The sequence below is a fragment of the Ictalurus punctatus genome, chromosome 29 (assembly GCF_001660625.3).
Source record: "Ictalurus punctatus breed USDA103 chromosome 29, Coco_2.0, whole genome shotgun sequence".
Classification (NCBI taxonomy): domain Eukaryota; kingdom Metazoa; phylum Chordata; class Actinopteri; order Siluriformes; family Ictaluridae; genus Ictalurus; species Ictalurus punctatus.
In genome coordinates this window covers 6,658,721-6,682,971 of record NC_030444.2, presented here as the reverse complement: position 1 = coordinate 6,682,971, position 24,251 = coordinate 6,658,721, and the positions used below count along the sequence as shown (strand labels likewise).

Here is a 24,251-nt window from a genome sequence, read left to right as displayed (position 1 = left end):
ACCAAACAAAAACTTAAACCAAATGATTATGTTTGGACATTGAAAATTAGGATATTTCCTAATTAAATTGTTGGTCACTCAGTTCAGTTGATAAAAGCTTTTGTCGTACAGTCATGTAGCTGTGTAGCATTTTGTGTAACTTTTGCTCAGCTACAGTGGATATAAAAAGTCTACACATCCCTGTTAAAATGGCAGCTTTTTGTGTAAAAAAATTAAAACCAAGATAAATCCCATAAATGCCAGAACCTTTTGAACCTTTATTGTGAAATTTTGACCTATTAATTAACGTGAAAAACAAGAACCACCATTTTATGGGAAAACGATGAAAAATATACAGTAACCTGCTTGTATAATTGTGTACACCCTATGTTACCCTCAAAGACACACTTCAGAACTTTATTAGCGACTGCCATTTTTCCACAACACCGCTCACTCCCCTCCAAACTCCCACACACTACCGTTTACTGCTCAATGAGAGCTTCCCTTTTGCCCTTTGGTAAATGGTCATGTACAATGCTAAACAGATAGTCACTTGTTCAACTGATTATGATCTATCCATCACAGATGTATACAGTTCCATTCGCTCCATCACATGGCTCTACAGTGCGACCATTGGGCAGTGGGGGCTTGGTGGTTAAGGCTCTGGGTTACTGATCAGAAGGTCAGGGGTTCAAGACCCAGCTGCCACTGTTGGGCCCATGAGCAAGGCCCCTAACAGTCTCTGCTCCAGGGGTGCTGTATCATGGCTGACCCCACGCTCTGACATAACATGCTGGCTGGGGTATGCGAAGAAAAGAATTTCACTGTACATATGCATGTGAATACATAAGTGAATGATAATGAGATCAATAAAGACTCATTATAATTTACTTGCATTTGTGACTGAAAAGTACTCTGTGTGACCTGTTTGTAGTTGTATAGTACAATCAAAATAAAAACTATATGAAGTCCAAAATACATCTAGCTACATTGCGCAACAGTTACTTTCACACTGCTTTTCATTACCTCAGTCAACCGAACAAGTGTGCAAATACTGCAGAGAAGCCATTATGATCACAAGAGTAACACTGTACATCATCTGCTTCTCTCAACTCACCGATCTTTTATTGATGCCGCACAATGACCTGAACCTGCGACCTGCTTGTATAGCCACAGCGGCGTCGGGCACCAGTAAATTAATAATAATGCTAACGCTACAAGGTGGTGTGAAATTCAAACTTCTTTAATAAATAATTCCTCACCAATCATAATCAAGAGTAGCAACTGTTCAGTTGGTAAATATACAGTACACTACAGCTCTCTCTTCAGCAACTCTAATAGACAGCTCATTCACTAGATGCATTTTGTATTCAGCTAGATGTATTTTGGACTTCCTGTAGTTTTTATTCTGACTACAAACAGGTCACACGCCTAAATATTTTTTCACACAAAGTACTTTTCAGTCACAATTGCGATTAAGCTTATGGTTGTCAGATATCACAAGTCAACTCCAGTTTTCATGTTTTGATTTAATCCCCCAAAACACGCAATATTATCAGCAGACATGGCAACACTGTACTGGGGTAACCAATCTAAAAAGGAACAACTTATAAACAAACAAACAAGAACAACAAAAAAAAAAAACACATAAAACGTAAAGCCAGAAAATGTGCTTAGTTATAAATAAATCATTTAATATAAAAAAAGACATTATAATAAATTCATAAAATATAAATAAAATGAGAAAATATCAATGTTTAATTACTATGGGTTGCATTTAATATCAATTTGAATATCTTAGTAGGCTATATCCTTAGAAGACTATTAGCATTCCTTTTCCTAATATGGATCATTTTTATATTAGTCTACTTTAAAATTAGAACTCTATTGTTTAATACATTTTAAAATAAATATTTAATGCGTTTATATATTAATTAACCAACAATATTTGTCATTGCCATTATTTTATTTCAATTAAAAAAGTGACCATGAGCAGAGCTCACATTTAACCATTTATGATAGACTGCCTGATTAAGGCTTAAACAAAAAAAACAAAAAAACTAAAGATTGGTATCTGGATCAATTTCAGTTGATAAAGAAGACAAAAACAAAATAAAATAGATTCGGTACCGGCTGTAAAAATCCTGATTGGAGAATCAGTAATGAACACCATTAAACTAAAGTGCTTTGAATCTGACGGGTAAATGAACTCACCAAATCACATGCTATGAGATTATTCAGATATATATATATACACAGAGCAGTTCGAGAACTGGCTTCAGCCCACAACAACGAAATTGGAAAATGTCCAATAGTGTAACTTTAAATGTATTTAGGACGAGCAGACTTCAAAGACTGAACATCCGTTTTTTTGTATTTGTTTACAAGGAGGAACAGGTTAACTTTTTTGCATACAGTCTATAAAATTAACTGAAAATTTTAAATTTAGTTTATTAGAAGGTGAATTAATTTGTCATGGCTCACACTATGTTCCTAAATTCTGTCATAATTGACAAGCTCAAGTTCTCATGCCTACTTGTGCGTTATATTGTGGCACATTAACGTTACATCTCTATTTATATATAAAAAAATGAAATAAAAAAAAAAAAGTAGAAAATAAACAAACAAATAAGTAAGTGCTGTGGTGCTTCATTCTGCCCAAGCACTCCTAAAATAAATTGTTACCATAGAGCCCTGAATCCACTGACCCCCAGGGAATGCCAGTGTGCTCAATTTGCATCGAACTCTGCCTCATCTTGGTTAGTACCTGTTCCCTCCACGTTGTTGAGAGCAGCTCCTGTCATCGCACTTTTGCGCGTCATTTTCAGCATCATCCTTTATGACATGATCTCCGCTGTCTGCATTTACCTTTTCTTAGTCTGAGGTAGTGTACCCTAATGCAAGTTCGTCCAAGTCTGACAAACACCACTGCACCATCCTGGCCAACGACAACTCCTGGTCCTTTCCACTCTCAACAATCGACTCTGTTGTAATACACCATCACACATTTCATATTTCTCATGTGTCTGATGCAGTTGTTTACGCAGTGCTCTCTGTATTTTTTCTGAACATTCTGCTTCTGTGAAAGCCTTTCTTGATGCATGTAAAGCAGAGAAGTGTTTTGCCACACATTCATTTTTTGTGGTACTTTCTAAAGCTGGGGGCTTGTTGGTTAACACAGAGGGCAGGTTGGGTTTCTTTCCAAACACCAACTGATGAGGACTGTAGCCATGGATATTTTGCACATGTGTCCTTTGCCATAAGCACCCAGTCCAATGCAGTGCATCAGTTACAGCAGTTAGTTGAAGACAAATTCATTATGATCCCTATAAGTGTCGCTCCGGAAGTCCATTGCTCCACGGGCTGTATGCTGCTGTTGGCTATTTCTATGTTGTTTTGTCTAAGTTTTCTAGCATGTCTCTCACCTCATCACTGTTAAATTCTCCCTCCCACTGTGAGTGAACAGTTTATGGAGGTAGACCATGCACACCTATCTAGCCATGGATAAAAGTGTTTCACTATTTCAGAGGACTTCTTCGTGGTCAGGATACTGCCCGCACTAAAATGGTCAATAATGTGGAGATACCACACACCTGGTTCAAGTTCATGCAGATCTATTGCAACAGTTTCATTGTACTCAGATGCCAATAGAAGGCCAACAGCAGGCATCAGTTTGGTCTTACTGTATTGCGGACATGTTGCACATTCACTAAATTGTTTCCACAATGACACTACATTCAGCAACTTTATTGCCCGAGCTAGTCAGAAGCCTCTGCAGTCGGTCAACAGAAGCATGACCAAATTGTCTGCGAAGCTTCATCAGAATTCTGTATTTTTCTACTGAGCTCATTTTTTCCTGAGATGAGTAATTCCTCATCACACTGACTTTGTACATCCTCATCTTTTGTTTCTGAAGAGCAGGGGTGTCCAATCTTATCCAGAAAGGGCTGGTGTGGATGCAGGTTTTCATTCCAACCAAACAGAAGCCACACCTGAGTCTATTGAAAGCCAAGATCAAACAGGTGGAATCAGGTGTGGCTCCTGCTTGGTTGGAATGAAAACCTGCACCAACCCTTTCCGGATAAGGTTGGGCAACCCTAGTTTGGAGTGACATCTTCAGCAGCTACTAATGTCCATAATGTTTACACAGTAATGACCAGAGCTTGTAAAGTCAAGTTTTACAGGTTGACTGAACATCACTGCAGTGTCATTCCCATATCCAGCAGTGTCCTTGCTCTTTTCATGCAGGCCTTACTCAAAAGCAGTGGAATCTTTGCTGGGACAACTTGGTTTCAATATGACACTCAAGTCTGTCCAATTTTTGGAGGAATTTTCAACATTCTGGTGGAATAAACTACTTTTCCCATCCCCAAACGTAAAAGGTTATGTTTATTTATTTATTTTTATTCTCGTTTTCTCTCAAATCAGTGATGTAGCTATTTAGCCATTCCAGTCCACACACAGTCTGTATACATGCAGTGTATTATTGCTGAGCCAAAGCACTAGGTCAAAGATTTCTGCTTCAGTGGGTGACTCTTTTGCCTACAGAGTAACGTTGCACTCCTCTACATCATCCGTTTTACAATCTTCAGTCAGTTTGACTTGCTCACCTCTGTGTGGACCGTCCTTGGCCCAGTGGAACATGCTTTGACAAACAGCACATTTTGATCTGCATCCATACGTGTCCAGAGGGTTAGTGCCAGACAATGGTGTCTTTTGTTGATCATTTTTCGACTGTGGCTTGCTCCTCCGTCACCTTTGGTCTGTTACATATGGAGATTCCTGGTTAATCCCCACTGTAGAAGCGGACTTCCCTCCGAAAATCTCCTTCAGTGCTGACATCACTGGCGCAAAAGTTAAATCTGTACATGCTGTCAGAGCTAGCTGTCGGTCTTTCACTTCAAAGCATGCAGTGTCCAGCAGTTTGAATGCTAATACCACATCGGGAAGTGATGAGTCGACTTAGACTCGACGCCACTTCATTGCTGCTCACTTCCGGTATAAAATTTTAGCGGTGCAGAGATTACAAACTACAGTTTTGTCATCATTTCACACAAGAGACATCATCTTTACACACATCACGAAACTGATGTGGTTCCCCTCCCTCTTTTGTTTGACAGGATATAATTGGCCCTGATCATCGGATGTTTTTAAACTATCAGACGATAGCGTGAAAAATAGCCTTTATGAGCCGATACATCGGTGCATATCTATTTTTTTTGTGTTTTTCTGGCATTCATGCTGTACACTAATGCTACCGCTCAGTCTTTTTGCCACATGGTTGTCGTGACTGAGTTCCGGCTACAGTGACGTCACGTGCATAGCCTCTATACCAAGTCTAAAAAGTGTCCTTTGTTTTAATAATAAAGCAAAAAAAACCAAAAAGCATTACCTTTTGCTAATCAATTATGTCACAGCATAGACCTTACTTCCAGCTTAATTACCTTTGAACTGACTTAGGTCCTCTAAAATTCTTGTCCCAAGTAACAACTCCAAGATCTTCTCAACACCTGTGCAGAGAAAGGAGAATGAGACGCTATTTAGTTACATAACAGCTTGTTTTCCTGAATTTTTTTTTAGAGAATTTCATACATAACTGATTTTCTTTATAAAACAAGGAATAACAGATTATGCTCATTAAAGTAGTGGGCCGTTTAATAATGTATGGGCGACTGCCTTGATTGTACAATTATTACTCAAACATACAGTGGCACCGTATAGGTTTATGTAAAGGTTTATTTAGGTTTTATCTTAATCGGTCTTTTTGACTCACTCATAGTTATGTGTAATGTGAAACAAACAAGTTGTTCCACCTTAAACATTAGGAACAAGTTAATTTTTACATCCATCCATTTTCTGTGCTGCTTACCCTACACAGGGTCAAGGGAAGCCTGGAGCCTTTCCTAGGAACCAACCCATTACAGGGCAGAAATCTCTCTCTCTCTCTCTCTCTCTCACACACACACACACACACACACACACACACACACACACACACACACACACACACACACACACACACACACACACACACACCTTGAGTACCAGGAGGAAACCTGGTAAGCTCATAGCGGAGCTGGGAATCTAACCCCTAACCCACAAGGTATGCAAGTTAGCGTGCTAACCACTATGCCACCATGCCCCCTATCTTACTACACCAGCTGAAGTACCTTACAATAGTTGAAGACTTCAGACAGGAGGATGGATCAGCTACAAAATCAGACTCAGCCAATGTCTGGCCTAAACATGTAATCAAGATTAGCTGCAACAACTAATCGTGAATAATCGCTTAGGAAAATCGTCGTCAATGAATCTCATTATCGAGATGGTTGGTCAGCGCGCGGCACAAGGTATATTTACTCACTACATTCTGTTCTGAAAACACGCTTTGGAGAGTAAATACTAAAGTTGTGGCCCAAATTAAGTACTATACATTTACACTATGCACTGTGATTCTACAGTCAAATGTATGAAGTTTAGAAGGGTAATCTCTCAAATAGAACACTAGCGGGTTTTTTTACTAACCGGAAGCATAAGCCTCTTCCTAGTCGACGGCGCATGATGTCATATGCACATAATGTGACACCACTAGCTTTAGACAGTTTACGTCAATGTTACCTTTTATTCCCAACATGACCTCAGTCCCCATCAGATGGAGGCAAAATCGTCAAGTGACTGAGGAAGAAAGTCCTCTAAGGCAGGGAAGCATTTTATATTAAACACCGCAGAGATCAAACAGTGATGCACGAGAACAAACTTAGGTTTATATCCAAAATGTGCCACTGTGTGTAAGGGGCAGGGGAAACTGGTTCAAAAGGTTTAGTTTAATTTCAGTTTATTGGCATTATATGGCGTATTTGCACGCTTGCAGTGTAACTCATTTATTATAACGGAAATGATCTATTAGTAACGAGGCCGGGTTGATCCTCACTCATGGTGTAGACGTGCTGATACACAGTGGGAGCGCAAGTAAGATCTGTAATATCTAATTAAAAAACACTATGATCAAAGTAAACTGAAGTAAAACAATATACCTAAAGACAGCAAGTTACAAAAACCACAAGGTGCAGTGAAAGTGAGTTTTTAATTATTAATTTATGCCTGTAGTTTTATTCAGTGCTTTTTGTGCATACATAAAAATAAATAAAAATAAATGCATAAATACTTAAACTAAAATAAATAAATAATTTATTTCACACACATTTTTTATGGATGCACAAAAAGCACAGAAATAAACTACAGTCCTAAATTAATAATGTATATTCTGGTTTGTCTATGTGTATTTGGTTCTTTTCAGTCTTATATAATTGGACAAACAGTTGTGTAAAGTTCTAGTATGAAGTTTATATTTGTAACACTCAGTTTGTTGAATTAATTTTAAATAAATGTGTGTGTGTCGGGTTACTGAAAGTTTGCCCTCCATCCTATTAATCAAAAAAAAACTAAATCGGTCAACTAATTCATTATGAAAATAATCGTTAGTTGCAGCCCTAATGTGATCAGCCATCAGCCTATATTTCTTTGATCTGGCCGATACACCATGCCAATCAATGACAACACATGAGCCAAATCTCAGTATGTGTGCTGAAGTGAAACATGTCACTAGTGTGTCAGTTTTTCCACAATATCTGCCTTGGCCTCAAGCTAATTCTGTTTTCAAAGTTTCTAAAACCAATGTGCCTTGTTTGTCTTAATAAAAGTGGGTCAAATAAAGTGGTTAAATTCAAAATCTTTTTTCCCCTACTGGTCTTTGTTTAAAAAAGATTTTTTAAAAAAATAATAAAAATAATTATCGATACAGAATGATATGAAACATTATTTTGTTATAAATTTTAGTTGTATCGCTCAGCCCTACTTTCGAATTGCTTCTGTGAAATATATTCGGTTGCAGTTTGGTTGCTCATCTGTGCCACTGTGCCGGGACAGCCAAGTACGGAGAAACAAGCTGCGAGAGACTTGTAGTGCGCATGTGACTCTGAACAGCGGGCAAGGAAGAAGTGTAAAATTTTTTGTGTTTTCTGGTAAAATGTCGGCTCTGGGGAGGACAGCGAGTGTCCTCAGAGCAAGAACTTGACTCGTCAGATGCTGACCTCAGCACAGTGTTACCCCAGAAGTAAGTGTTAAAGTGGACGTTTTATACGAGGATAGGCCAACTATGCTAACAGGCGGAGCACAAACCAGAGCATAGAATGTGACTCCTGGTGCAATAATGCGATGTTGATCTACACTTACATTGCACATTTTGTAATATTTTATGTATTAAGGTAAAGCGTTTCTTTAACATTTATTTAATCTTCATATAACATTTGTTTAAATTCTATTTTGTTTTTGCCTTAAAACTAAAATTATTTGCCTTAATAAATTTGGTTTAAAAAAAAACAAAAAACAAAAAACAAAACAAAAAAAAAAAAAAAAAAAAGTGGTTAAATTCAAACCAATTTTTCCAACTGGTCATTTGTTTAAAAGAAAAAAAAAAAAGAAAATTTATCAATAAATAATTATCAACACTGAATGATATGAAACATTATATTGTGATAAAAATTTAGCTGTATTGTCCAGCCGTAGGTTAACTAACTTTTTTGTTTTGTCTTTGCCAAAGTAGATGAGTGTTGTGGTATCTGGCCCCTCCCCTGTTTGGAACTGGCATCACTACTGACCTCACAGAATGCTGATCAGTCTGTCTCTACTATACACAGTCGTTCCCTCGGCAGACTCACTTTTCTCCCTCTTGATGTTAAGGCAAAGCCATGCCAAAAATAAATAAATAAATAAAAACCACACAACAGCACTTCTGTCCTAAAGATGCCTTCCAACTGATCAGATGAAAAAAATTATATATAAATTTTTTAAAAAAATAAATAACAATAATTAAAAAAAAAAAAAAAAAAAAAAAAAAAAAAAAAAAAAAAAAAAAAGTACATTGTGGTTAAAAAATTATTGCGGCCCAGACATTGTAGTTAGGAGTGGACAATATGACGTTCTTACATAACGAACAAACACAATCTGTTTTTACATAGAGATCATGTGTATCGTGACACTGAATACATTTGATCAGTTACTCAGACATGGTACACCAAGTTATTTTAAGAACTAGATTTTACTCTGTAAGAGTGCAGGCTGGGCTAGCAAAAAGACACACATACAAACCAATAAACAAGTACAGGCAGTTCTTGGGCTTATGCTTCTTCCTCAGACAACATGGAGGAGTTCAAAATTGGTTATATGGAACTGCTGAATTTTACGGTCACAGCACAAACAATGGTTGTTTGCAAAATATGCAAATCAAAGACTGGCAAATGGAGAAATCACAATGAATCCGTTTACACATATTAGTGTAACAGAACCACAGCCAGAAACAGCACTGAAGTACACATATACATTTGAAAAAGGGACACCTCAAGGTATGTTCACACTAGAGAGCAACAAAGCAACAAGTGGCCATTAAATTTCTTCATACGTGTGCAACACGGTGTCACAATTTCAGCAACAATGACATGCGACAGAGCTACAAGCGAACGGATATTCTCAATTAATGCAAATTAGGTATGATGAATGCATAACTGTTCATCTTATCCTGTGATCTATGACCTTCTCATTAAACCTGTATAGACATTTTGTAGAAAAATAAACCTTGGAAGAAAATAGATTACTGCTTCCTCAAAGAAGTGTTTGTAGTTAGAACAGTGAGCTTGCGCTGCTAACTGCTAATAGCCAATACAAATCCTGGCACATAACATACATGAAACTACCAATTTTCACACTTGTCAATGTTATTTAAATTGTTTTTCACTAGTTGGAAGATATATATAGATACATTTGTGTTTTACTAGTGAAGAAGATAAAAATACATATATAGCAGTGCCTCTAGTGAGTGTATGTAGTGAGAACAGTTAGCTAGCCCTGCTAACAAAGCTAATATGAAGCTTGGTAAATAACATACTTGAAAAGCAATCTAACATTTATTTCACTATTAAAATATTAAAATTCATTTTAAAGACATTGTATATACACTATAGTAGATTGTGTGCTATAGGCTAAATTTGGCCACTACCTTCTCAGCAGAACTAAAAATGCTTGAAAGATGGTACACATCCACAAGTGACCAACTACAAATATGAGAGACTTGTTGCGCATTAGTGTGAACGCAGGGTTATGAGACAACAAGCAAGTGTGGAAAGACACCACGGATGTAATGACATTTTACCTGGTCGAGGATATAAAACCCAACAAAATGGTCAAAGACAAAGGTTTTAAGTGACTTCTAAAAATAGTTGATCCTTGTTACAACAGCATTTTGTGTAAAACTGTACACAAAATGCAGAAAGTTCAATAAAAACAATGAAACACAATTGACTTTATTTAAATGTTAAACAAAAATGTACAACCAACTAAGAATTTAAAGTTAATGCACTCAGTATTTAAACATGAAAACACTCAATCACCTTTCCATTTATCGCTGAAGACATTAACAAAGGGTGATTTTTAATAGAGCTCCATTTTTATTGAACTTTATTTTTTTTAAATAAATACACTACCCATGTATGATTGTCTTTATTTTAGAAATACATTTTATTGGGAAGTGCACCTCATTGAGGTGTGTCTGTTTTTTTTAAAATTGGGAAGTGTACCTCATGCCTGAGGTGTCCGTTACTCTTTTTTTTTTTTTTTTATAAAAGGTTATGTTTGTAGAGGTATATTTTCATCCACAGGGAAATCAATTGCTTTGTTCAGAAACTTTGTGAATTAGTCTTAAAAACATAATTGTGGATCATGATCCAGCCGAATTTTTTTTTTTTTTTTTGGGCAGAGCACCTAATCAAGGTGCATCAAGAACAAACAAGCACATTCATTTTGATTTATTTTACACACATACACACACACACACACACACACTAAGACCTCCTCACATCATCAGTATACTTGTGCTAGTTAAAAACACTGATTTGAAATCTATGATAATTTTACACATAATACTGTACATACTGAAAAATGTCACTAGACTGTACTACTCCTGCAGCTTCACTTACTAAATTGCAAAACAGGTGAAACCACACAATCTGCCAGCCTTGTCAACAGTGCTGAGAGACAGGATGTTTGTGTACAACTTTTACGTGCCACAAAACACTCATATGTAGGAGTAGGACAGTAATGACAACAGAACTGCTGCATTCTCACATACAAGAATTTTACAATGCATGGAAAAGTCATTGCTCAGAGAATTTTGTCCCGAAAAAAATTTAAGAAAGCCACAGTACTAACTGATGTACATTCTCACCAGTATTGAGACCTGGGCTCCAAATGTATGCAGGGCTCTATGGTAACAACTTTTAGGAGCACTTGTGCTCCTAATTACAAAAATTAAGGAGTACAGTCAAAAATGGTTGAAGGTTTTTTTTTTTTTTAAAGAGATGGTAACGTTAATGTGCCACAATATAGTGCATAAGTAGGCATGACCCTAAAAATTGTAAAACTTGAGCACGTCAATTGACAAAATTTAGGAACATAGTGTGAGCCATGGCAAATTAATTTACCTTGATATTAGATTTAGTTTATTTTCAGTTAATTTTACAGGCTGTATGCGAAAAACAACCGTTAACCTGTTCCAGCTTGTAAACAAATACAAAAACCCTCAATGTTCAGTCTTTGAAGTCTGCTCCTCTTAAATATATATAAAAGCTACACTACTAGACATTTTCCAATGTCATGGTTGTGGGCTGAAGCCAGTTCTCGAACTGCTCTGCGTACATTGTGTATGAGATCTGAATAATCTCATACAGGATGTGATTAGGTGAATTCATTTACCCACCAGATGCAAAGTGATTTCGTGTAATGCTGTTCATTACTGATGATCAGGATTTTTACCGCCGATACTTATTTTGTGTCATCTTTATCGACCAACACCGGTCCAGATACCAATCTTTTTTTGTTTAACCTTTAAATCAGGAGGTCTGACATGAACGGTTAAATGTAAGCTCACTGCTCATGGTCACTTTTTTTATTTAATTTTTAAAAAAAATAAAAAAATTTAATTCTGTAATAATTATTCTGTAATTATTATTAATTCAGTAATTCTGATCAAATGGTTACTCTGGATGGATTTTCTGTTTCAACATGTACAGCAGTAAAAGATTATTGACTCCAGCCTATCATTTGATGCTCATGTAGATAATATTACTAGGATAGCTCTCTTCCATCTCAGAAATATTTCTAAGATAAGAAATATATTGCCACTACATGATGCAGAAATACTAGTTCATGCTTTCGTCACTTCTAGACTAGATTACTGTAATGCCTTACTGTCTGGATGTTCCAGTAGAAACATAAACAAACTCCAGTTAGTCCAGAATGCAGCTGCTAGAGTCCTAACTAGAACCAGAAGATATGACCATATCACACCGATATTATCAACACTGCATTGGCTCCCAGTGAAATCTCGCACTGATTATAAAATACTTTTATCAACCTATAAAGCACTAAACAGTCTCGCACCACAGTATCTAAGCAACCTTTTGGTTTTCTATGATATGCCACGCCTACTTAGATCAAAAGATGCAGGCTATTTGACGGTACCTCGAATAGTGAAGGCTACAGCAGGGGGAAGAGCTTTCACTTATAGAGCCCCACAGTTATGGAACAGTCTTCCAATTAGTGTTCGGGACTCAGACACAGTCTCAGTGTGTGGTTCGTCAGAAGGAGAGAGGGAGAGAAAAGATTATTAGGACTGGGAATTAGCATAATGGAGAGACTAGTCAGGGTAGGCTTGAGTAAACAAATACGTTTTAAGCCTAGACTTAAAAGTCTAGGCTTAAAACGTATTTGTTTACTCAAGCCTACCCTGACTAGTCTCTCCATTATGCTAATTCCCAGTCCTAATAATCTTTTCTCTCCCTCTTTCCTTCTGACGAACCACACACGATTTTATGGAGATACTAGAGATCCTGATCCTTTCTGATCTCTGGACCTGCCTGATCCGTTTCGGATGTCCTGTCTCTGGATGGAGCTCTAATCTACTCCAATTCCGGACTGCTGGGAGTACGGCTGCTTTGAAGGCCATACAGACTTCATATAAGTCAATAATGAACTTTTTCACAATATCTGTTGTTACCCAGATGAGGATGGGTTCCCTTCTGAGTCTGGTTCCTCTCAAGGTTTCTTCCTCTTAAAACATCTTAGGGAGTTTTTCCTTGCTACTGTCGCCACTCAGTGCTTGCTCAGTTGGGATAAATTCACACCTTTAATATCTGTATACCTTGTTGATATTTCTGTAAAGCTGCTTTGAGACAATGTCTATTGTAAAAAAGCACAATACAAATAAAATTGAATTGAAAATAAAAGCAATGAGAAATACTGTTGGTTAATTGATAAATAAACAGCATAAAATATTTATTTTTAAATATATTGAGCGATAAAGAGTCCTAATTAAAAGTAGACTAACACAAGCATGATCCATATTAGGAAAAAGAAGGCCAATAGCCCTCAAAGGAAATAGCTTACTAAGCTTGATGTCAATGATCTTAAAAGCAACCCAGAGTAATTAAACATTTAGTTCTCATTTCATGAATTTATTAATCTTTTTTCATATTAAATGATTTACTTATAACCAAGCACTTTTTTTGTTTATTAGTTTTTGATCGGTTCCACCAGTACAGTGTTGCCATGTCTGCTGATAATGTTTTTTAGGGGATTAAATCAAAACAGGAAAACTGCAGTTGACTTTTCTAGTGATATCTGGCAAGCGCAAGCTTAAATGAAGTGAATACGCTCTCTATTAGAGTTGGTGAAGAGAGTGAAGGAGAGCTGTAGTGTACTGTATGTTTACAGACTGAACAGTTGCTACTCTTGATTATGATTGGTGAGAAATTATTTATTAAAGAAGTTTGAATCACAGACCACCTTATAGTGTTAGCATTATTATTAATTTACTGGCGCCCGACGCCGCTGTGGCTATATAAGCAGGTCACGGTTGCAGGTTCAGGTCATTTTGCGGGATCAATAAAAGATGGCGGTTTGTGAGATCAGCAAGTTGAGAGAAGCAGATGATGTACAGAGTTACTCGTCATTATAATGGCATCTTTGCAGTATTTGCACACTTGTTTGGTTGACTGAGGTGATGAAAAGCAGTGCGAAAGTAACTGTTGCACAGTGTAGAAGCATTTTGGAATTTTAGTGATATTCCGATTGTATTATACAACTCCAAATGGTTACTCGCTTCAGTGCGCCTAAATATTTTTTCACAGTCGCACTGTAAAGCCCTGGTATGAATGCATAGCTATATATATATATATATATATATATATATATATATATATATATATATATATATATATATATATATATATATATATATATATATAAAGTTCTTAAGATTATCCTTGTAACAGTAGTCTAAAAGACACCTTGCACTGTCTGGCCCATTGAGTAGCTAAAGCTGGGTGCACACTGTGCAATGTTATGCCAAAAATATTGAACATAAGTTTTCAAGGAATGAACAAAAATATACAAGAAGGAAGAAAAACCTTCTGAATATGAATGCGCTGCCAGAGTTTTCCATTACGCCTTCAATGTTTTTGTTTATGGTCTCCATTTTGACACAAATCTCCTGTGTGGGCGGGGTTTAACAGCAATTTATTCTCATTGGCTAGTGAGATTTGGATGAACAGCTCCCTGACCAGGAAGTAGAGTCTTTGTAGTGGAAATTACCTACTTACTTAGTCAGTAGGTTAGTTCGTAATTAATATTTGAAGTTTGGGTAGTCTCATACCACTATTTTTCTGAGAGGAGGTCTCAGAAGCAGCACAGAGCGTTGTCATCATCCTCCTCCTCCTCCTCAACTGGACCCCCGAGCTGTCGATCCAAACCTCACTAGTCAATGAGAGTAAATGGTATTAAGCCCAGCCACACGAGATTTGTGTTAGAATGACTAATGCAAACTTGCAGAGCATAAATGAAGACACTGGCAGCACATTCATAAACCATGATTAACAAAAAGGAAGCTTAGAAAACTGAACAAATGCTGTTAATTGAAGACCATGTTAAATTTGCCACAGAGTTCACCGTTTTCAGTTTCAGAGTGTTTTTCTCCTGTCATTGTACATTTCTGTTCATTTCTTGAAAAGTTACGTTAAAATACTTTTGGCACAAACTCACCTGCTTTAATAAAATAGATTCCACTTGTTTTGCTGTTATCATTTAACAGTCTGCCATCACACAGTGACAAGTGGTTTATTAACCATTTAGGGTCATAAGTTTTGCCAGTGAAGCTATTCAAGATCAGATACATTTTGTCTTATTTTTCCATTTATAATGACCTGAAATTTTGAGAGATGAAAATCTTGTCTAATGTCCAGTGAAAACTCAAGTAATTAGTATTTTAAAATTGGGTTAGACAAAAATAAAGCTCTACATCTAGACCATGATTGTCTCATTCATAATCCTGCCACTCTGCTAATTCTCATTCCTTTCTCCATTTAAAAAACTTGAGGTAGATGTACTCACCAATGCACAAATTACTAGACCAAAAAAAGTAGAATTTTTATCATGATGCAGTTTTGCTAACATTCGGGCCCAGTGAAACACAGGAAGAAAGAATCACCTTAATTTTCTTGGGTAAATAGAAAAACAAATTTATAAAGGACACCTATCTAAATCTAACTGGTACTTTGTTAGACCTGGAATCAGACCAAATATCCCACATGACCAGAAGAAAATGCCAGAAAAATGAAATTGAGTAATAATCTTAATCAACATTCTTGAAAAGTAAACCAACATTTTCGTTCTTGGACAGTCAAGTGATAAATTCACAACAGACACTACAGTTAATGGTACTCTCACCGCAGCTCTGTGTGTGTGAGAAAGAATAGACATTTATTGTGATTTTTGACACTATTCCTTGTTTCTAGATTTTTCTTTATCCTTCATATGCTCGGGTAGAGCAGTACTTATGTAATTTCATTGTCCAAAACTACATCAATAAACTCTTGAATCATGAATTTTCCATATGAAGGAAAATGAGTTGACAGGAGCAGAGAGATGCCAAATTCATCCACAAATCAGTCTAACACCCATTCTTAGAGAAACAAATATATATTATACTTTGGCAAAGGATAGTCAGTGAGTTACATTAACAAATAATGATAGGTTTATATCAATGGCAAACTGAAATAATCAGTGGATAATGTGAGAACACAACCTGAGCACCCTGCAGCTTAACGTTAATGTTTTTATTTCCCTCCTTTATAGAAAGAGTGACTGCTTTCTAGTAGGTCCTGTTGGCACGTGCTATATAGATCTACAAAAAGACACACAGTTTCAGTGTGTGTGAGTTTAATAGGCAACACAAGTCACTTCCCCCCAACCTCCAGAATTACTAACCTAACTTTACATTTCACACAGGCGTGCAGCTGAACACATCACTGCTAATGCCATGTTCCTCAATTTATTCGTTCGTTCGTTCTCGTTCTCTCTCTCTCTCTCTCTCTGCCTGATTAGCTAACCAGCTAACTAGCTTCCTACACAGGAACTTCACAAATTTCTCTCTACAACACAAAACACCATCAAATAACACCGAATTATTAGGGGACACACCAAAACAGCCTAGGCGTACCATCTATCTGTTTTCAAATGCATGACAGTGAATAAAAGAGTTGTGCAGAAGAGACAAAAAAAGAAAGAAAAGAAAAAGCCCTATTAGAGACAGTGGTGTTGTTGACGGTTTTTTAGCAGCATTAGCATTACCAACATTCCTGCAGCCTTTTTTAATAAAAACCATGCAACAACATGAAGCAACAAAATGCGTCGTCAATTATACCACGTATATCTTACCCACACAATCAATGAGTTTAGACCGCCACGAATCCAAATCCTGACGAAAGCCGCGCTTCTCGTTGATGCAAATTCGTCGTTTGCACGAACTCGCCATTTTCTAACTTGCAAGTCCGCCGGCAGCGCGCACGCCCAATGTACACGTCATAGCGCGCGTGCACGCGCCGCACTAGCACAGAGCATAGATGAGTTTTTTAAACGTTCTCTAGCGAAAATGTGTACTTTTTATAACTGATATGTTAAAAAACAAAACAAAAATATTTTATTTGGTGACATGTTCAAATCAGACCTGATGATTTACAGATTGTCCAAAGCTCCTTGTTTACAAGTTTAAGGATTTGGTTGCATTTTTATCTGTTTACTAAACTTTATATTGAATTGTTATCTATAGATACTGCATCATTTGATAAGAGATAATAGACTGCCTTGCATTTTACAAAAGTGTAATTAAATCTTTGCACGTAGTTTTGCAAGAATTGCATCTCAGATTGACATGCATGCATGCCAAGACTTTCAACCAAGTCACAAAGTCACCTTATTATGTAGTATTTGACGTAAATTTGATGTAAAAACCATTGTCACACAGCCATCACTCCATTCTTCTCACTTTATACAAATGTTGGACCTCATGTGGCACTATCTGCATGACAAGTCATAACTTTCCTACAGGGTTAGACACATTGTTATCAACACACTGGGGTTAGAGCTGAGTTTTCTCCTCTAAACTGTCATTCTTCCCTCAGCAATGTATTCCTCAGTTTACACATCCCACACCACTCGAAGACTAGCATCCCTCTGACTTCATTCTGCTAGCACATTTGAGTGTTTTTTTCCCTACCATATCACATGCTCCTTGTGGTTCTGAAGGTGTATCTGGCAGCTATTGCAACATGCCATTATGGATGGTGTCTCTTTGGGACATTATCATCACCGCCTTTCAGAAGGTTGCAAGTTGCCTTTGTCCAATAAACCACTTATGAGTCCATGCCAAATGCAATCTCAGATGAGTCTCTGTAAAAGCCTACTTTTTCACTGGCGATCACTTTGGCTAAATGAGCAGGAGTAATTTATATAGATTTATATAACTTACTCCTGCTCATTTTGCCAAACTGACCTCAGCCTTTTATTCCCAGAATGCATTTTATGGTAATATTAATAACATTCAATAAGTTAAGAAATCTTAATTTAATGTGTTAATGTTAATTCAAATAATGTGTTTTCTGTTTATGAGACCAGTTACTGTGAAACAACTTGTTGAAATGGAGAAGTTTTATTTGCATTTCCAGGTATAAAAGGCAGAACCACCAAACTATCGGTACCGGCCGATATCACTCTGATCGGTATCGGTGGAAAAATTTAGTATCGTGCATCTCTCTCTCATATATATATATGTTTTTGTTTGTGGTGAGTGAATGTGAAGCCTAACAGGAGTTTTTTTTAGAATTCAGTCAATGTTAATATGAATTAATAACATTCAATAAGTTAAGAAATCTTACATTAATCTTCAGAATATTGTTCATGTGTTAACGTTAATTTGAGTAATATATTTTCTGTTTATGAGACCAGTTACTGTGAAACAATTTGTTGAAATGGAGAGAATAAAGTTTTTATTTACATTTCCTTCAGAATTGTGGAATTAATTATTATTAATTTAAAAAAGGCAGAACTATCGGTTATCAGTATCGGCCGATATCACTCTGCATAATCGGTTATCGGTATCAGCTGAGAAATTTAGTATCGGTGCATCTCTAATATATATATATATATATATATATATATATATATATATATATATATATATATATATATATATATACACACACACACACACACACACACACATATATATATATATATATATATATATATATATATATATATATATATATATATGTATACACACACACATAGTGGCAAGAAAAAGTATGTGAACCTTTTGAAATTTCATGGTTTTCTGCATAAATTTGTCATAAAATGTGATCTGATCTTCATCTAAGTCAAGGGTATTGACAAATATAATGTGTCTAAAATAATAATGGGGGTGGGGGGGGTGGGGGGGGGGGCAACTACATATTGGAATCAGTTCTGGTTTTTATTTTATTGATGTCACCCAATGATGGTAAGAAAATATATATTAATAGAATCAAACAAACTATCATTTGTCCACACAGTCCACACAAAGGTTGTGCTCTTGCTAACAGAGATTTGCTGTTTCGCTGTACTGCTGAATGTAAACGATGCTACCAGAGAACTGCACAATTTCAAAACAGTAATACATCATAGCCCTGAGTGCAAGTACCCCATTTGATAAAAAGCAAAAAAAAAAAAAAAAAAAGAAAAAGCAAAAAAAAGGGAAAACTGTAGAATTAAAGCATAAGTTCCAAAGCGCTGAAGCTGTTCTGGTGACTCATGGTGTCCCAACAATGTCTTAATTTATACATGATATATATTATGTGTATCTATAAAGCCAAATATATATATATATATATAAATAAGTAAATTTACTAAAGCAAAATAAAGGAGGAAAATACAATACTAATTGTTACTATACTAACGCTAATGCTAATCTGTATGTTATATACGGAAAGCTTTAAATATCTTCATTTATTTAAGATATTTCAGTAAAAATAGAATTTAATTAAAAAAAGTATTTTTGATCAAAAGCAACTTTAATAAACAAGAGCTATTTTGTTGACGCGGTTTTTACCACTAGGTGGAAGTAGTGAGGCAGCCCGACGGTGCTCCAATACAGCAGGAGGCGGTGTGTACCATTATTTATACGTTTACATTTTGTAAATGCTATAGAAGAATGCTCGACTCACATGGCAGGTCTCGGTTCGGAAAACATTATTGAAATAATAAAATAATTCCTTTTAGATAAGCGTGACAAATCGAGTGTGTTTTATGTGTTGATACGTTTGCTTTCCACATTTGACGCTTTGTTAGGTTACGTAACCTAAAGTTCTCGTTATTCGCAGCGCAGTTAGATTTTTATAAACAACACTAAACCGGAATGCATTGAGGAGTTAGCTCAATGAAAGAAAAACTATGAAGAACAGATGTAGTGGTATAGACCAGCGACTCAAACAGAGAGTTGAACAGGTAAGCTGGTAAATATTTAATTAAATTAATTTAATTACACTGAGTGATAGTTTTAGAGGCTTCACACAGCACGTAATAATACTGTATATGTATACTGTATATGTGCGGTGACCTGGGGAAAGTTCTGACATTTAAAAGTCTGGTTAGCTCCAGAAAAGAGAGAAAATGACATTTAAAGAATTAATTCCAGTTCCAGTGAAAGGTGTGGCAACACTAGCTCTACATTTATAACCTAATCTACTTATGGAAAAACAGCATTCATGCCAAATCTTAAAGAATATAAATTTACTACAGGAAATGAGTTTTCATCTTGATTATCAGCTTCTGTCTCTTCACCTGAGGTAAAAGTCAACAATCCCTCATCATCGTCTCTTCATTCAATCGATCTCTGTTCAGTGGGGAAATAATCACTGATTAATTCAGTCAATGTTTTGTTGGCTGAAGTTCTTGTTTTAAAGCTTTGCGTGGTGTTGTCTGTGTGTTAGCACAGTTCTCTGTATTCATGAGGATGATGTGGTGCAGGAGCATCACAGAGGTTTTGACAGCCAGTGTCTGATTACAAACCCTTCTCTTTGGTCTGTATCTGTCCAACAACTTGCGTTAGAAAAGCACATTTATCTAGCGAGTTTTTAGACATTTAGACTGACTGACCGCTAAATTACCTGACAAGACTTTTGAAGGCAGTAAGCCAGTGCAAGGTTAGAAAGTAGGATAAATAAAACATTTCAATGTAATTTTGGTAAAAATATATTTGTTTTCTTATAATAGAGATGTTAAAGTATATTATTGTCAGTAAAACCTAGCAACATGCACCGGGTTTTCACGGACCACAACACACAAAGTGAACTCTACACTTTGGGAATTGTAATGCTGGTACTGGGAACATGCAAAACGACTGCATTTAAGTAAACATATTGGATATTCTGGAGTAAATTTCTGAACTACTGTCCAATAGAACTGATGAACAGATATAGTACAACTCTGTATTTTAATTTCTACAGTACCTGAAATCCAACAACAGTCAGTATGTTGATGTTGTTGAAATGGCCGCAGACCTTCAGCGACAGTACAGGTGAGATACAATAGGCTGTTTTCATATTGCATCCTAAAAGTGTAATAACTATTCCTCACTTCTGTTGTGAATGTTTATTTTTACAGGCTAGATTATGGCAGAAGGAACAGAACAGCTTTTAGGATACAAGTGGAAAAAGGTGAATCCAATCTAACCTTTCAAGTGGAATAATTTGAACTCTGTTTACACCTTGATTTAAGATGCAGCTAACATTTCACCACATTAAAAAAAAAACAAATAAAAGCAAATGTACATAAACAGGACCAGCTCTAGAGTATAGGACTAAGCTTTTCATTTTCAGGCACCTCAGCCCACATTAAAAGTCACACCTCTGATTCTTAGCCATCATTAATTATATCATTCATATGTGATCTGAAACTCCATCCATAGCATTAATGGCCACCAACTCCTTAATTTCTGCATTGCTCATAATTCCCAAAGTCTCAGACAATTCTCTTGTACTTATTTTCTTTCTTTATTTTATTGACACTTTTCACCTTTTTTTTTTGTTTAGCTTGTCATAGAAAAAGGCTTTCTCAGTAATCAGATTTTTGTTCATGAATGAGCCCTGATAATTTCTTGAAATTGTCTCGTCTTATCTTGGTTGATTTCTGTATCAACCTTGCCATTTAACTCTGGCTTGTAGTCAGATTTAATACTTTCCCTAATAAATGTTGAACGCTTGCATAAATTTGCAGACGTTAAAGTCTTTTGGCTCATTTCCCACTGGTGCACTACATGTCGAAAGGTTTGTGGACACCTAACCATTACATCTATATGTGCTTCTTCCCCAAACTGTTGCCACAAAGTTGGAAGCACAGACCTGTATGGAATGTCCTTGTATGCTCTAGCATTACAATTTCCCTTCGCTGGAACTCAGAGGCCCAAACCTGTTCTAGCACGACAATGCCCCTGTGCACAAAGTGAGGTCCTTAAAGACATGGCTGCCAAGATTGGAGTGGAAGAGCCCTGACCTCAACCCCATTGAACACCTTTTGGTGAATTGGAATGCGGACTGTGGGGCTAATTGAAAGTTTTCCCAGAAGACTGGAGGTTATTATAACAGCTAAATCTGGAATAGGATGTTCAACAATCACGCATTGGTATAATGATCAGGTGTCCAACTTTTGGCCATGTATGTATGCCTCACTACTAGTCATTACAAATGTTTATAATTGAAAATGATTTTCACCACGTATATACTGCAATACAGAAAGTTATAACTGCACGTTATATTATTTTTAACTTTTAATCACCAAATTTGTTTAAAGAAAGGCAATCTAGCTTGACAGCAAGGTAGCCATCCACCGGTTTTGTACATTACCATGAATCCATGATTCATGGTAGAAATAAGATCCAATCATAAATTACAGTTCAGGCAATGAGGTGTAAAATTAAAGTGGGGCGATATTCATCAGAGTAACATATAAGTGTAAAATTTTAATACAAGTTAGTATTAATAAATATTACTTATACACTAGTAAGCAATGAAATGAATATAATTACTTATCAATCACTGTATATACTTAGAAATTGTTAACAAATAGTCTGTTTTACACTTTACAGTAAGTGACCTAACCCAATCATGAAGTAATGCTTACTGTCTGCTATTATTTTAATAATTGGAATACTTTTTACTTATCTAATACTTAAACCACTCTTAAGCAATTAGAAAGTGTTCCTGATTGATGTTATAAAATTGTCATTAATAATAGTTACATGACACATTCAAAGACATTCAAAGACATTCAAACTGCAAAGTTATGAAACATGCAAATTCGCTTGAAGAGAACAATAATTCTTAGGTTGGATGATGGACAAGTAAGTGGAGGGTCTTCACCTAAGACAACTATCCACTAATATTAGTTAATACATTAATTTGCATATAAACCAATAGTAATATGTAAAACTGTGAGTAAAGAATGGCTGCTAAATTAATTTCATTCAAATTAAGTATATTTAATCCCATTTCAGAAAGTGTTTAATGAGTAAATGTTAGTGTTAAAAGTTAAATACAATTTGCAAATTAGTTCCATAGACATAAATAGTTCAGCAGTGCTTAGTTCCTATTACCTTCAATTTTAAACCACAAATGTTAATGGGTAAAGTTGCTTAGCTTTTAATGAAAATATATTCTTACTACTGTATTAATTAATGTTGATTAATGTACACTTATTGTACATTGTTAGTGGTATAAAGTTGTTTATCACTAAGTTTTTGTTGTTTGTCATTTATAATATGTTTTTAATATATATTTTTTTGTGTATAGTGCACAAGATAATATGTAATGATTCTGGGCTCTCAGCACTAGAAGACAAACACTTGGCTAAAAGAGCAAGACGCAGTAAAGAGGATGATGGGTAAGAGATGTTAGACATAGATGGTTGTAACATCTTGTAATAAGGAAAACACTGGTTTATTTTGTGAAATTGAATTACTTTATTTGTAATTGGTGTTGAAATATTCTATAATTTCTTAACGTCTGTACATCTTGAAAACTGTTTATTCAGACTTTTGAAACCAAACATTGAAGATGGTAATTACGATGTTACGATAAGTAAGGAATGCCAAAGATTGCTTCCTTTTTTATTATTATTATTATTATTATTTATTTATTTATTTATTTTTTTATTAAAGAATGGCATGTCAGACTTCTTATACATTTATAGTTACATCTAATGTGGAATGTCCATAAGACAACTTGGTTCCTGTTATAATAGCTATAAAGTCAGTCCCTCACCTTACTTAATGCTTAAACTTAAAAGAACATTTTACCTCTGACCCTTACACAGCACTGACACTGGAGACCTCTCTGTAATTGTTACACAAAGTGACCTTACTGAAAACTTCACCATATCTTCAGTTACTTTAGATGATTTTCTTTAAATTCATTAAATTTCAACACTTTAAAATACTAAACTGTATTTGCTGTGAATTCAATAACCCTGTGATTTGAATTATAACCCTGCACTACTGTCAAAACTGCACATTCTGACCCTTCAATTTTAATTCAACAGTGCTGTTGTATAATTTGCAGCGGGGCAAAGAAGTATTGAACGCATCAACATTGTTTTCAGTAAATATATTTCCAATGAGACTATTCACATGAAATTTTCACCAGACATCAGTATTAACTCAAGCAATCTGGAGATATAAAGAATTCACAACATTAAAGTCCATAAATAAAGTTATGTGCAATAAAGTGGAATGACACAGGAAAAAGTATTGAACATGCTAAGAAAAAGCAGTTCTCCAAGGTAAGGCAAGGAACCAGCTG

At 35.8% G+C, this 24,251-nt stretch overlaps 2 protein-coding genes across 8 annotated transcripts in view; one reads left to right on the top strand and one right to left on the bottom strand.

Annotated features, from left to right (window-relative positions):
• Positions 1-16,936, bottom strand: part of wu:fc17b08 (microtubule-associated protein futsch) — a 28,406-nt gene extending 11,470 nt beyond the window's left edge. The window contains exons 1-3 of one of the 7 annotated variants that reach the window (XM_017461634.3): positions 16,801-16,916; positions 14,741-14,841; positions 5,424-5,489 (exon numbers count right to left, since the gene is read on the bottom strand). In XM_017461634.3, the coding sequence (XP_017317123.1) occupies positions 5,424-5,489; positions 14,741-14,792 (118 nt within the window). In that variant the 5' untranslated portion in view covers positions 14,793-14,841; positions 16,801-16,916. Of the gene's footprint in view, positions 1-4,589; positions 4,743-5,423; positions 5,490-14,740; positions 14,842-16,800 lie in introns of all 7 variants that reach the window. The other 6 variants (XM_047152190.2, XM_053677579.1, XM_017461633.3 and 3 more) reach the window with 6 other exon arrangements.
• Positions 16,937-19,588: 2,652 nt separating this feature from the next.
• nvl (nuclear VCP like) overlaps positions 19,589-24,251 on the top strand; it is a 42,087-nt gene continuing 37,424 nt past the window's right edge. Inside the window, exons 1-4 of the mRNA XM_017461522.3 lie at positions 19,589-19,902; positions 20,904-20,974; positions 21,061-21,113; positions 23,244-23,334. Coding sequence (XP_017317011.1) covers positions 19,849-19,902; positions 20,904-20,974; positions 21,061-21,113; positions 23,244-23,334 — 269 coding nt within the window. The 5' untranslated portion in view covers positions 19,589-19,848. The remainder of the gene's footprint in view (positions 19,903-20,903; positions 20,975-21,060; positions 21,114-23,243; positions 23,335-24,251) is intronic.